Here is a 15,646-nt window from a genome sequence, read left to right as displayed (position 1 = left end):
AAGTTCTTCCAAACAATAAAAATCTAAAGAAGTCCATTAAGATCCTACACATTGTCCTCTTTTCTACAGAACAGATAATCTTGCTGAGAAACTCAGCTCTTAAATTCAGGAATCATCCTTGTATCCTTCTTATAGAATTCTTCCAAATGTCTATATATTTCCCGTATTCTGGAATACAGTGCTCTGGATGTGATTTCACCAAGGTCAGGTACATGGCAAAGGTTACTAGTTTTCTGATATCTCAATGGAATACCTAACAAGGCATTAACTCTTCTCATGTGCTGGTGAGTTTATGATGGATGGTATAAGAAAATTCAACGACTATAACAAAGAACCACATGGCTCAAATCAATGTAATTTGATATCTACATCCCTGTTACATTTAATTTGAGAATTGTGTGTGCATAGGATAGTTAACTCTACTTTTGAATATCTGTAGACAAAGATCATCAAGAGCCTTCCCTCCATTATAAGGTCAGAAGTGGGGATGTTCACTGACGATTGCATAATGTTCAGTTCCAGTCACAACTCCAAACCATTGACCAGGTACTTAAATGGACCAGCCATATAAATACTGTGGCTATAGGAACAGGACAAGGTTTGGATTTATTTTAATGAACAACTCACCCTCTGACTCTTCAAAGCCTGTCCACCATGCACAAAGCATAAGTTGGGAGTGTGATTGAATAACCTCCATTCCCTTGAATGAATGTAATTGCAACAACACTCATGGAGCTTGATACCATGCAAGACAAAGCAACCTGCTGGACTCGTACCAATACACCACATAAAACATTCACTCCCTTTACCACCGACACACCATTACTGTAGAATGTTCCAGCTACAAGATGCACTGCAGCTACGCACCAAGGTTTCTTAGGCAGCACCCCCCAAGCCTGCAACCTCTATCACCTAGTAGGACAAGGACAGCAGTTACAAGAGAACATGACCACCGGTTCCGCAGCAAGTTACACACAATCCTGACTTGGAGGTATATTGCTGTTCTTTCATCATTGCTGTGTCAAATTACTGAAACTTCCTGTGGGAGTTTCACTTTGGGAGTATGCTGACTACATGGACTGCAGCGCACCACCACCTTCAAGGGTAATTAAGGGTGGCCACATCCTGTGAATGAATGAAAAAAAGAAATTTTGCGTGGTGACAATCCGATCATAGAATAGAGATCAATAGGAAGGAAAAATGATTTTTGAAGCTTTTGAGCCAATGTTCCGTGTCAATGTTTTGGAAGGATATATTAATGTTGAAATGAAACTGCAGCAGCCCCAGTGTTCCTGCCAAAGTAACCTGTATAGTGCTGCTTCAATCCCCATCTTTAGAAGCATCGTGGATTTCTCCTTGTACAGTAAGGACATTGTGAATTCCCACAAGATGTGTGCATTGTACACCATTTTCAGAAAATAAGTATTGATATACTATTGATAGGAAGTGTGTCCAGCTGCAGCTCCTGGAAACTTGGGTTTTAGAGCTGGAACGGTGAATGGGGACACTGTGGAGCATCCACGACTCTGACAGCATCGTGAATAGCACGTTTACAGATGTGGTCACACAGCAGATGAAGGGATTTGAGGAAGGAAGGGAATGGGAACCACCAGGCAGTCCAAGAGAAACAGGCAGGTAGTTTAGAAATCCCCTGGGGTCCTGCTCACAAATCAATATTCCATTTTGGAGGCTGATGAGGGCGCTGGTTCCTCCAGGGAATGCAGACAGAGCCAAGCTTCTGGCACCACAAGCAGTCTGCCTGTACAGGAGGGGAAGAAGAGAGGAAGAACAATAGTAATAGGGGACTCTATAGTCAGGGGAACAGATAGGCGCTACTGTGGCCGTCAATGTGACTCCAGATGGTGTGTTGTCTCCCTGGTGCCAGGGTCCGGGATGTCACTGAACGGCTGCAGAGTATCCTGAAGGAGGAGGGTGATAAGGCAGAGGTTTTGGTACATGTTGGTGCCAATGACATAGGTAGAAAGAGGGATGAGGTCTTACATCAAGAATTCAGGGAGTTAGGCAGTAGACTAAAAAGCAGGACCTCTCTGGTTGTAATCCCTGGGTTACTCCTAGTGCCATGTGTAACCGAGCTCACGAATAGGAGAATAGCGCAGATGAATACGTGGCTTAAGAGTTGGTGCAAGAGGAAGGGTTTTAGATTCTGGATCACGTACCGTTTCTGGGGAAGGTGGGACCTGTACAAGCGGGACGGTCTACATCTGAACCAGAGCGGGACTAAGATTCTTGCAGGTGGGTTTGCTAGTGCTGTTGGGAGGAGTTTAAACTAATTCGGCAGGGGGAGGTGACACAGAATGTTAGCAGAATAGGGACACATCATAATACAGTAAAACAATCAAGTCAGAGGGAGTATGGCTGCATTAAGTTTCAAGGGAGTAAGGCAAGGCTGGATGGCCTCTACTTTAATGCCAGGAGTATTACAGGTAAAACGGATGAGCTAAGGGTGAGGATTGACACATGGAATTGTGATATAGTAGCCATCACTGAGACATGGTTGAGGGAGGGGCAGGATTGGCAGCTCAACATTCTGGGATATAGAATCTTCAGGTGAGACAGGGGAGAGCAGGGGAGGGGTAAAAGAGGAGGAGGCATTGCATTATTAGTTAAGGAGTCAGTTACTGCAATAAGGAGAGATGATATATTGGACGGAGCATTGAATGAAGTTTTGTGGGTTGGGCTAAGGAATAAAAAAGGGGCAGCCACATTGTTAAGTGTTTATTATAGACCCCCAGATAGTCAGTGGGAAATTGAAGAGCAAATATGTGCACAATTCGCAGAGGTATGTAAAGACAATAACAATAGGGTAATTATAATAGGTGATTTCAACTTTCCCAACATTAACTGTGATAAACACAGTGTTAAAGGCGTGAATGGAGTGGATTTCTTGAAATATGTACAGGAGAACTTTTTAGGTCAATATGTTGAGGGTCCAACAAGGGACAGCGCAGTGCTGGACCTAATTCTGGGGAATGAAGCTGGACAGACGGCTGAGGTAGTGGTGGGGGAACATTTTAGTGATAGCAACCACAACATGGTACAGTTTAAGCTTGTTATGGACAAAGAAATTGACAAGTTGCAAAAAAATGTTTTAGATTGTGAGAGAGTGGACTTTAGTAAAATAAGGCAGGATCTGGCCAAGATAGACTGGGAACAGTTACTTGTGTGGAAATCTACAGAAGAGCAATGGGGGGGCGTTCAGAAAGGAAATGGGGAGGGTACAGGCTCAACATGTTCCCTCTAGGGCGATAGGAAGGAGTAACAAGCCCAGAGAACAATGGACAACCAGAGATATTCAGGATACGATGAGAAGGAAAAGAGAGGCTTTTAGCAGGTATAAAGAGAACAAATCAGCAGAGGCATGAGTGGAGTACAGAAAGTGCAGGGTGGAGCTTAAGAAAGCAATTCGGAGAGCAAAGAGGGGATACGAGAAAGCTCTGGCTGGTAAAAGTAGGGAAAATCCCAAGATATTTTATAAGTATATCAATGGGAAGAGGATAACCAGGGAAAGAGTAGGGCCTATTAGGGACCAAGGGGGCAATCTATGAGCGGAGCCAGAGGACATCGGTAGGGTGTTGAATGAATACTTCACATCCGTCTTCACCCAAGAGAATAATGAATTGTGTCCCAGACTACTGAGGGAGGCAAGGGAGGAGATCGCAGGGGCTCTGACCCAAATTTTTAATTCATCTCTGGCCACAGGAGAGATGTCAGAGGATTAGAGAACAGCTAATGTGGTTCTGCTATTTAACAAGGGTTGTAGAGATAAGCCAGGGAACTACAGATCAGTGAGTCACACGTCAGTGGTAGGGAAACTATTGGAGAAAAGTCTGAAGGAGACAATCTATCTCCACTTAGAGAAGCAAGGTTTGATCAGGGATAGTCAGCATGGCTTTGTCAGAGGGAGGACATACCTAACAAATTTAAGTTTTTGCGGAGGTGACCAGGTGTATAGATGAGGGTAGTGCAGATGGTGTAGTTTATATGGATTTCAGCAAAGCCTTTGACAAGGTCTCACATGGGAGACTTATAAAGAAGACAAATGCACATGGGATACAGGGTAATTTGATAAGGTGGATTCAAAATTCGCTTAGTTGTAGGAGACAGAGGGTGATGACAGAAGCCTGCTTTAGTGACTGGAAGCCAGTGTCCAGTGGCGGACCACAGGGATTTATATAAATGACATAGATGACTATGCGGGAGGTAGGATTAGTAAGTTTCCGGATGACCGGGTGGTTAACAGTGAGATTGTGTGTCCTGGGCTACAAGAAGTTAAAGATGAGATGGTCAAATGGGCAGATAAGTGGCAGATGGAATTTAACCCTGAAAAGTGTGAGGTGATACACTTTGGAAGGACTAATTTGACAAGGAAGTATTCAATGAACGGCATGACACTAGGAAGTTCTGAGGAATAAAGGGACCTTGGAGCGTGTGTCCATAGATCGCTGAAGGCAGAGGGGCATGTTAGTGGGGTGGTAAAAAAGGCATATGGGGCACTTGCCTTTACCAATCGAGACATCGATTACAAAAGTAGGGAGATCATGTTGGAGTTAGTGAGGCCACAGCTGGAGTACTGTGTATAGTTCTGGTTGTCACATTATAGGAAGGATGTGATTGCACTGGAGGGGGTGCAGAGGAGATTCACCAGGATGTTGCTTGGGATGAAACATTTATGAAGGGAGGTTGGATAGACTTGGGTTGTTTTCGTTGGAGCAGAGAATACTGAGGGGCGATGTGAGGAAAAACTTTTTTACCCAGAGGGTGGTGATGGACTGGAATGCGCTGCCTGTGAGGGTGGTGGAGGTGGGTTGCCTCACATCCTTTAAGAAGTACCTGGATGAGCAGTTGGCACATCATAACATTCAAGGCCATGGGCCAAGTGCTGATAAATGGAATTAGGTAGGTAGGTCAGGTGTTGCTCACATGTCCGTGCAGACTCGATGGGCCAAAAGGCCTCTTCTGCACTGTGTGATTCTGTGATATACATAATCTTCTATGTGGATAGCATCTGAATATTGAGGTAACAGTCACCCTCTCTTTGTAAAATTGTGGGCATTATTAGCAGGTGAACAAATGGTTGTAACTCTTATAAGTCGTGTGCCGGGGATGCCAGGCAACTGGAAACATTGGATCAACAACTTGCATTTATATAGTATGTATATGGTGAAATATTCCAAGGCACTTCATAGGTGCTTTATTAAAACAAACTTTGACACTGAGGCACATGAGATATAAGGACAGGTGAACAAAAGCTTGCTCAAGGATGTTGGCTTTAAATGAAGGTTTTAAAGGAGGAGTCAAAGTTAGCGAGGTGGAAAGGTTTTGGGAGGGAACTCCAGAGTGTAGGGCTTAGGCAAGTTACTGCAACCTCTTCAGCTAGTGCTCTACACTACTGCTGTAATTAATAACTAACATATCATAGTAGAGTTGGGAATCTTGTAATATCAGTGGTACAAGGGTGAACTGCACACTGGCTATTATAAGATATAGCTACTATTGATGCCTGGGAGCAAATAAGAACATAAGGACTAGAAGCATGAGTAGGCAATTCAGCCCCTCGAGCCTGCCCCCCATTCAATACGATCATTTCGGCCTCAACTCCAATGTACCACCCTTTCCCCATAACTTTTCAATCCGTTACTAATTAAAAACCTGTCTGGCTCCTTCTTAAATTTATTCAGTGTCCCAGCATCCACTGCACTCTGGTAGTGAATTCCACAGATTCATGACCCTTTGAGTAGAGTAATTCCTCCTCATCTCTGATTTAAATCTACCACCCCTTAGCCTAAAACTACGGCCTCTTGTCCTAGAATGTCCCACAAGGGGAACATCTGCTCCACATCTGCTTTATCGATCCCCTTTAGCATCTTATATACCTCAATTAAGTCTCCTCTCATTCTTCTAAACTCCAGCAAGTATAGGCCTAAACTGCTCAATCTCTCCTCATAAGGCAAGCCCTGCATCTCTGGAATGAAACTAGTGAACATCCTCTGAACTGCCTCCACTGCAATTACATCCTTCCTCAAGTAAGGGGTCCAAAACTGTGCATAGTACTATTAATTATGATAGTCAATGTGACTTCTACTGAAAATACTATCCAGATTTCTCTGTGGCTGCAGATTTTGTTCTAGAAATTAGCATAAATATGAGATTTCATCCTTGGCAATGAGAATTCTCTCAGGCACCATTCCCTGCTGGAGTCTAGGTGAGTGACATATTCTATTGCCAAAAACCTCCCAGGCTGGACCGTCGTCTCATTCTGTAGCTGTTCTTCGTCCTCCAAGTTATTCAGCATTGACAACCTCATGCTGCAGAATTCATCAAAGAAACTCCTTCAAGAAACTTTTTTGCTTTGCTCAACAGTGAATATTTTTTTATTCCCTCCTGTGTTTGAATGACAGATTTTAAATGGGAGAAATTAACCCAATGTTGAAACAAATTAAAGCTTGAGTAAGTTTACATGGCCCACGTTAAGTACTAAATAACAAGTATGTAGCAAACAAAAATATTAAAAAAATATGGCATTAATTAATACTAATGCAATAAATTACAACTGCTTAACAATTAATAATGTGTGAACTATATAAAATGGAATGAAAATCACATGTACAAAATTAGCACTAAGCCACCTGGAAATAAATTTCAGCTGTTTCACCCAACTTCAGTGCTTTCTATAGTACCAGAATGTAACATTATATTACAATACAACAATGAAATCTGTTGGCAAACTCCACTCAGATATTTTTCTCAGCAGTAGGTATTATCTCAAACCTCTGCATTCTGAATGAATTCAATTCCTAGTCCTTGATACCTATCACCGAAGATATTTTCATATCCTTTACCTAAGCCGAAGTAAATCCAACTTTCGATGTGAAACAGAATAATTGCATAACTGGTAGTTCAAGTTTCTAACAATATTTACCTTTATTGGTGGAATAGAATGAAGTCCCTTGTTTTTAATAACTTACCCAGCATGCCCTTAAGGGACCACTGGTGGTCACTCAAAAATCAGACCAAGAACCTTTTTTTTTGATGGTCCCAGGAGTGCTGCTACTGAGACACCCAAAAAAAGTGGACCACTGGCAGCCGGATCAAAGCCCTCCCCCCACCAATTGTTTTCCCCTCAGTACCCCATCCCCATATCCAACTAGCTTCCCTGCTTTCCCATAAATGGGGATTTGCCACAGGCCACCCGCTTGGCGTTTGCATGGTAATGAGAACCAAGCCTCAAAGCAGCTGAGGCCTCATGCCAACAATAACAAGGAAGGAGAGTGGCTGCTTCACTGGCTTTGTGTCCATTTTAGGCAGAAGTCAAATATCAGTCTCTGCAAAAATATTATGGATAACAGGTCAAAAATGTAACCAATTTAATAATCTTCGTCATTCAATGCAATTCAGCAACTGGAATCTCAGTTGTATCTTGACATTTCAAAATAATATTTCTGTAGGCTTAAATCTTAACTGTGAATCCAGAGATCAGTTTTTGACTCACTTTCCTTCGATGAGAGGGCACGATGAAGAAGGTTTCAATGTTATGCTTTTTAAGGAAACTGTTTCTCTCGTGCCCATATCCTGCTTCAACTTCATAATCTCCATTCAGGCACTCCAAGGTGGTCTTTGTTATATGAACCTTTCTAAAACCAAAGTGAAGATATTAAACAAAAGTAACACCGCAGCCAATCACTGAATTGATAACGAACATAAACAAGCATAGTGTCTTCACCAGGGAGTTATGAAGGTCCCTACTTTTTGCTGTCAAGTAATTGGAGACTAATAGAACTTATTGATATTTACTCAAGCATTTACTAGTACCCAATAATGGCAACAAGCCTTTTTAGAAATGTTGGATTTTGTTTAGGTTTTATTTCTTTTTCATAAAAACTGTAAATAGCTAGATGCCAAAAGTAGCAAAGCATTCTAGAAAAAACAATGGCATTGTAGATGAATATGTGAAACATTGAGAAAATATGGTTTTGGTGTGTAGATCAGGGCTTATATTGTCAAAATGATGGATTACCACTTACTAATTTGTCACCATTTTGTTACACATTTATTTAGGATTATGCACTGAAGACATTCTAAAAAAATACATTACAATTGTATCTAAATTTTGGTAAATGTATTGTTACAAGTGGAAATCAAATGGTTAAGGATAACATTAATTAGCCAAGTGTCTGCCTCCATCCCATTTTATTCCTCCCTTAATAATTGCCTTGTTTGGCCATCTTATCTTTTACCCATTAGCTGACAGCTGACACCTCATCTGACACCACATTTTTTTTGCTGACAGCCTGCATTTTTTCATGGAATAGTTGATCATTTACTGAAGGAGAACATAAGCAAAGGGGAAGGTAGACCTGTGTAAACCAGGTGTAAAAATGTAGCTGAGTGAGTTTTAGGAAGTTACAATATTGTTTTCTCCCTATCGCAGGCAGACCCTTCACCCCTTTAACTTTTTCCATATGGACTGCCCTCGCCAGATCCACAAATACAGCTGGAAAAAGCAGTTAGAATTGGACAGATACTGATACAATATTCCATTGGTACCAACAATTATCAACTCAGTCAACTTCTTACTCTCATCCAGGTTGGTCTTGGATTTGTCTATAAGCTCGGTCATTATAAGCTATGTGGAATGAGAGATATCTGAAGTGGTGGCTCTTCACAGTTCATTCATTCATTACTGGTGTTTACATTACTCTTTGATATGTAATTGATATTGAGACCTTACACAAAATTCTTCCCCATCTCTCCTACATGCATTCTCATCACTTGCCTCCACCCCACCTACCCACTAGGAGTATATACGCATGCGCACACACACTCAACTTACAATCTCAAATGATCACTTAAAAAAAAAAGAGGCAAATACAGGCAGTCGAGCAGAGAGAAATGAAAGAAATTTGGAGGAAGAGTTGGCCTAAGACATTCTGGGAGTCAGTCATCAACTTATTGTCCTATCTGGGAAATCATACTGGATAGGGTGGGGAGAGGGGAATAAAGAATTGAGAGTAGGGAATGAACATAAAGAAAAATCATATTTTAAAACTGCAAATTATCTATTGCACTTCAGTACAGTAAATTTTATGTAATAACATACCTATAATGAAAAATTGTCACATATTCCATCATTTAGTATCATTTATTCAATACTTTATGTCATAGGTTTAATTACTTTATAATATGCTACATACACAGTAATTTAGTGAAAGAAATATTGTGCCATCCACAACATTTGCAAGCAAGGCATCCAAACTTATGACTTATTAGTTTACTCACACACAAAATAAATTCTACATTTCACAAAGATCTGCAAATTCCAGTTGCACAGAGCTGCTCCTTTCCAGCATTGAGAGGCTAATAAACAATATCCCAGATCTTCCGAGAAACAGCAATCATCAGATTACTGCTCTATTCAAATGCTTGCTTGAATCAACGCTGGTTAGGAGGGTGTGGTGTGGTAGGGTGGGTTGGGTAGCTGGGTGAGTTACGTGTTTTGTTGTGTGGTAGGAGTTTAAACGGGGTTGAGAGATTGTCTAGTCTCCCAAAAGTGTACTGCTCGATTCTGTTGCCTATTTAACCATAACCGTTTACATATACATTTGGACCTCCACCTGAGGTTAGAGCTTCTGCTCTCTTCAAGATCTCTCTTACTGCTTAGTCATGTGATCTGACATCATTATTACATCAACATCATGTGAGCTTCTCTTGTTAACCCTTTACAGTAAATGGATATGTAGGTAGGTGGGGTGGGATGGTAGTTGGTGAGTCAGTACTGTAGTTATACAGGAGTTAGACTAAGTTTTAATCTTTCTAACATTTCCTGTGGAAAATTCAAGTACATCGGAACTGTCCCAAATTTCCAACCCTAACTCAGAGTTGGAGGCATCCATAGAGGGTGCCAGGGAATTTCTCATCGGAAGTTGAAACTTCCCGGGAAATTCCCACATAGGTCAATGCTTCAGGATTTCCACAGGTTCCCAATGAACATCTCAATCATACATCCAGCCTCTGAAGATTGGAAGATTTGGGCCAATATAACTATCTTTCAAATAACATTGCTGTGCATGTTCCCTGGCTCTGACACATCATTCTTTTGTTGCCTTCAAAGACACAACATTTGATCACAGTTTATTTTTCTGGCTTTTTTTTAAGTGACATTTTTTTGGCAAGAGAAAGTAAGTTCAATTCACTCAGCAGGGAATGGGAAAGAAAACAAATTTCTGGAATTTGTTTTTAATAGTTGGTTTGCACATTGATCATTCACCTTTGAAAATAAGGCTTGAATTTAGCTGAGGCTGTTGGGATGCAAGTTTCCTCTTTCTGCTGCATTAGTCGGGCTGGGTTTTTCTGTCCTGACGCAGGACTGAATCATGTTGGGCGGGCAAAGAGGCGGATGGGCCCCATATGCAGAAATCCTCCCACTATTTCCGGCGCTGGCCATTTTCACCAACATAGGAAATAGGGCGGGTCACAGCTTGACACTGAGGGTTGAGCAATGGCTGGGCTGTCATATTAATGACTGCTGAAGCAGTCATTTTGCTAGTCTGAGGAAGTTGTGTGGGTTTTGACAGCTTGTGTGAGCCACGCCAGCTCAGTGCAGTTGGGAACACAGTGAGAGCCCACTCGGAAATGCAGGAAAGCTTTGAAAACTTTGTAAATAAGAAAGCTTTTGCATTAACTCAACCAGAAAAGCCATAGGGAAGTTCCTGAACCTGCATCAGGGAGGGTGGAGGAGCCAAGGGTATGGTCCCCGAACACAAAGAGCACTGGCACAAATCTTGCCCCAATGCAGCATCAGTCCATTCATCCACATTTGAGTCATCTGTCCTCCAAGTAAAGATGTTTGCCCTTAGACATGGGTGCAGCTCCCTGCAGGCCATTCAGGCAGAGCAGTTGCTGCAGCAACCTCACGAGCCATGAGCAAGAATCCTCAGGCAGCAAGGGGTACAACCTCAGCAGCCAACATCAAGGAGGGGAAGGAGCCGTGAATACCCTGAGCACCTTGTGCACCACAAGAGAGTCACCTACCTGGATGTCAGAGAGCCAGGACAGTCAAGAGTCATAGTGACTGACTTCTGTGCCCTCCTTAATGAATACTTGACCACTAGAACCACCCATTAACAGGCCCTGCTGGTAGCACTGAAGATTAATGCAACCCTTAACTTCTTTGCCATGGGTTCCTTTCAGCACTCTGCTGCTGACCTCTGAGGGATATCCCAGTTGGTTGCTAACTGCTGGGGAGCAGTGATGACACATTTATACTATATGAATCTAGGCTACCTCAGCTCTTCCACCCCACCCCTCAGGTACATGGGATGGATTCTGGACAACAAGGGCTACCCTCTCAGGACGTTGCTTCTAACTCCACTGAGGGATCCTCAGGCAGAGTTATAAGTGCAGTTACAATGAGAGCCACATCCATACAAGGACAATCAAAATTAAATTTCAATGCCTTGATTGCTCTGCTAGAGTGGTCCAATCTTCACCTTCATGATCTTCTGAATGGTCCTTGTGTCCTAAACGCTGCACAATATGGTGCAACAGTGTGTTTGGTACTCGAGGTGACAGAGGGCAAGGAAGGCCCCAAATCCTCAGAGAAAGAAGAGGAAGGTTGAAAAGAAGGGCCGGGGATGCCAAGGAACAGGAGTCTGAGCCACAGGGTGGAGATCTGACTTATCTATAATGGGTTTGCCATACTGACAATGAGCCACAATGACAACGGGGTTCAGAGTTACTCGGGGAGACTGAAGAATAACCGGAGTGAGGTTTATCTGCACATAGTGAAGTTCCAGGAAAATGGGAAGGCTCCGAACACTGGCAAAGGGCAGGGTTGAAGCTGGTCTCAAGGTAAAAATGCAGCACAACCGTCTTGAAGCCCCAAAGTTATGGCACAGTTTCAAATCGAAGCTGGAAACGAATCTACACGGGAGGGGTCTGAGGCAGTGTGTGAGGAGACCACAGGTGGACTAAGAGGCCCTTTCAGGGGGCATCTTCAAACTGCTTAGAGTCACAACATTGAAATAGAGGCAGAGCTGAGAGAAAAGAGGAAAACTTCCTTGAGAAGGTGCCATTGGAGCCATTGCCTTTTGGTGTGCTTTAACAAGAGACTGCAAGAGTCAGTGGCTTCACAATATAGTTGCTCCATTTGAGCATTAACAGAGAGGAATGAGATAATGGAAAATGCAGGCAACTGTTAAGGAAGCATATCTGCTGCATTTCTGCCAGATCATCAATGAATGTCTTTAATGTGCTTTCTCCAGTTGGCATGAATAACAGGCCAAAGGGTATCTAGTCATTGCTGAAGTGCAAGTTGAGCTTATTCAGTAAATCAGTTCAGAGTTGACAGGAGTGCCTTTGGTAAGGTGGCACATTTTCATGAACGTGTCCAAACCTCTTCCACCCTCTGTGGGATTGAGATGCCAAGTATCAGGGTTGGCATCTTGGTCACCTAGATCTGTGAGTTTGCACCTCAGCTACAAGGCTGTATTAGCAAAACGCTATTAGCGCAGACACAGCTCTAGGGCATGACTGTGGCTTCCTGTTTGTGAGTGGGAGGTCGACCATATTTGCCCAGTGTTCATTGATTTGTTTCATCCATCGGTCCACAGGAAGAAGGAGGATTGAATCATGGAGCCTGTGCGCAATGCTGCTTCTTGATGGCAGTGATCTGATTGAGGAGGAAGGGGGGCCTGGCGTCGCTTAGTGGAGCTTCAAGAGGAGGCTGGCCTGGGTTCCGTGGTCCAAGGGAGCCCCAACAAGATCCATAGGATGAGGAGGTTAGATCCCATGGAGGCAACTCGCATGACCAAGGTTCTACGAAGAAGATTTTCCTATCTGGAAATGAGTGACAGACAAGGTCATGCACATCTGCGCTTGTCAAGAGATGTGGTGGACCATGCCAGCCACATTCTGCTGAAGGATCTAACTTTCCATGGATTGGGAGGACATCCCCTGCCAGTGCCCCTAAAGGTCACCGCCGCACTCAGCTTATTTTGCTTGCGGATCGGATCGTTCCAGTGATGCAGCATCTCATAGTCCTTAGCACATAAATGTATCAAGGTGACAAGTGCCCTCTGCAAAGAGGCTCATTGTTATGTGAAGTTCACACTCGATGAAGCTAGCCAGGCTGCTAGATTTCTGGGGTTTACAGCTATCTCAGGCATACCTGAAGTATAGGGTGCAAACGATTGCACATCTGTGGCATTGAGAGCTCCATGATACCAGCCCCTGATGTTAATTAACAGGAAGGCGTTCCACTCTCTGAACTGGTGTGTAATCGTCAGAAGCACATCATGCAAGTTTGTGCCAGGTACACTGGGGCCTCCTGTGACTCATACATCCTGAGTCACTCCCAGATGCCTCGCATATTCATAGGGCTTCCCGATTACAGGACTGGCTGCTTGGGAATAAGGGGTACCCGTTCAAACAATGGCTTATCTCACCTGTGTCTTGTCCTCAGAATGCCTCATAGAGAGACAACACGGCTCGTAGCTTCACACGATCTATCATCGAGCAGACCACTGGCATCCTGAAGATGCATTTCTGATGTTTGGACTGCTCAAAGGGGCTCTGCAGCACTCTCCACAGACGGTGTCCCACATCATCATGGTCTACTGCACACTTCACAACCTGGTGATTCAAAGGGGGGGATCACTTGCCCGAGGGAGACAGAGGAGGCTAAGGGCTCCTCGGACGATGAAGAGCAGGAAGGGCAGAAACCTGAAGAGGGAAATGAAGGGTTGTTTCCATGTGAGGATGCTGTTGAAGAAGCATGATGCAGAAGACATGCCCATGCCACACTGATAGCCACAAGATTCCAGGAGGAGTAAGGTTCAGGCAACGGGATACGGCCACATTCCTCCTGTCCCTCAGAGCCATGTCAGTGCAATGAAAGGCCTTTACAACCAGTAACGTCGAGTGCAAGTTCAGCATTTGGACTTGCACCTTCAACCCTCAAGAATCACCAGCCCTAATCTTTGGAAAGGTCAGATGCGAACCCTGTATCCGTGCACTCTAGGAAGTGAAAATCGATAAAACAGCACAAACGGTGCTTCAAAAGGACTTGATGCAGTCGTCGCCACCTTAATAAGAAACTTTTAGCGGACACTGAGATGCGCGCATAGTTGGAAAGACTATCATGGCTGCAGGTCTTGTACTTTGGCACTGACAATGAAGGCAGCCTTCTCATTTTCAGAGACACAGCTAACCGCCACCCCTCTCCCCTCCACCAAGGGTATTGAGCATGCCTAACTCCATGTTGTTTTGTAAGGAATAAAGGTTACTAATGCATTTTGCAATCATTTACAATAAAAGTGTTTGACACATCTCCCTGACATAAAACAAGGGTTGAGTAACTATCATGACTCAGCTCCTCATCACATGAATGTGAGGCTCACAAAGGGAGGTGAGCACCAAGTGGGAACATGGCTCACCCTCACAATAAGAGGGCACATAGATGCATATGCACAACCTTTCGAATAACAAGGCCATTCTCATGAATAGCAAATGTATTTACAAAGGTGCATGATGTATAAAATGAATGAACAGCCGTGACCGGGAAGTGATGTCAAAGTTCTTTTAATTTTTCTAATCCCATGGCTACGCCTGGGTGCAGCCCCGACATCTGCAGCAGAGGTGGAGGCAGCCAGCTGACTTATGCCCTGTTGTCTGAGATGACCTTGGCGGATGTCCTCTGAAGGCCCGAGGCCTGGAACAGCCTCAGGCTGATAAGGGTCTCCTGCTAAGGGGTAAATGCACCCTCCTTGGCTTGACCAGCTGGAATTGGTAGGGTCACAGACAGAGGGGATTTGGAGGAGCTGGACGCCCTTGGACTGTCTGGTGTGGAGCCCCTGGCTGACGCTCATCCTCCCCGTGGGCCCCTCCCTGACTCCTTGAGGCCAAGGGACACCTGGAGGGAGGTTGGAGTGCTCCGCCCTCCACTTGCCTAGCCTTTAATGGATCCCACCAATGCCTACGCAAATACGAGCGCAAATCTGGCATTATCTGTTGGACCATGGTCTTCAGGCAGCTGCCACCCATCCCATGGGGACCTCAAAGCGCTCGCATTCGGAGCCATGATATCAGACAGAACATGGATGGATTCCTCGATCCTTCACTCTAGTCTGTTGACTGCCTCTGGCAACTCTACCTGATTTTCCACCACCTGTTGTTGAATCTCCAGCATTTTTTCAATGGCTGCTTCCAGCACCACATCATATGACTCGGATTCAAGCAGGTGCCTGATCTCCAGCAGATCCTCCAAGTGCCAGAGACCAGGGCTGTCACTATCTCCAACTGCTATTGAGAGAGGAGTCAGTAAGGTGTTCTCCAGAAAGTGGCCCCGAGCCTAATTTAGAACTATGACCCACCGGGATGTGTGTCTCTGCGCTGGTGGAGAGTGCAGGTGAACACAGTGATGGGTATTCAGCAAGTGGTTCCTCATCATCTTCCTGAGGTAGCCTGGCTCTTATGTTGCATGTGCTGGGCTGTCTATAAGAGGGAGAAGATTTTTAAAAGTCATTTACGACTTCACTGGCTGGGCCAGCATTTATTGCCCATCCCTAGTTGCCCTTCAGAAGGTAGTGGTGAGCTGTCTTCTTCAACCGCTGAAGTCTATGTGGTGTAG

The 15,646-nt window shown here is 44.1% G+C and overlaps 1 protein-coding gene across 1 annotated transcript in view; it reads right to left on the bottom strand.

Moving 5' to 3' along the window:
* Window positions 1–15,646, bottom strand: part of LOC121275628 (adenylate cyclase type 1-like) — a 440,566-nt gene that overhangs the window by 181,511 nt on the left and 243,409 nt on the right. Inside the window, exon 7 of the mRNA XM_041183119.1 lies at window positions 7,511–7,652. Within this exon, the coding sequence (XP_041039053.1) occupies window positions 7,511–7,652 (142 nt within the window). The remainder of the gene's footprint in view (window positions 1–7,510; window positions 7,653–15,646) is intronic.

The sequence above is a fragment of the Carcharodon carcharias genome, chromosome 3 (genome assembly GCF_017639515.1).
Source record: "Carcharodon carcharias isolate sCarCar2 chromosome 3, sCarCar2.pri, whole genome shotgun sequence".
Lineage (NCBI taxonomy): Eukaryota > Metazoa > Chordata > Chondrichthyes > Lamniformes > Lamnidae > Carcharodon > Carcharodon carcharias.
Note: the sequence above shows the minus strand (reverse complement) of the source record. Positions and strands in the feature narration are given on the sequence as shown.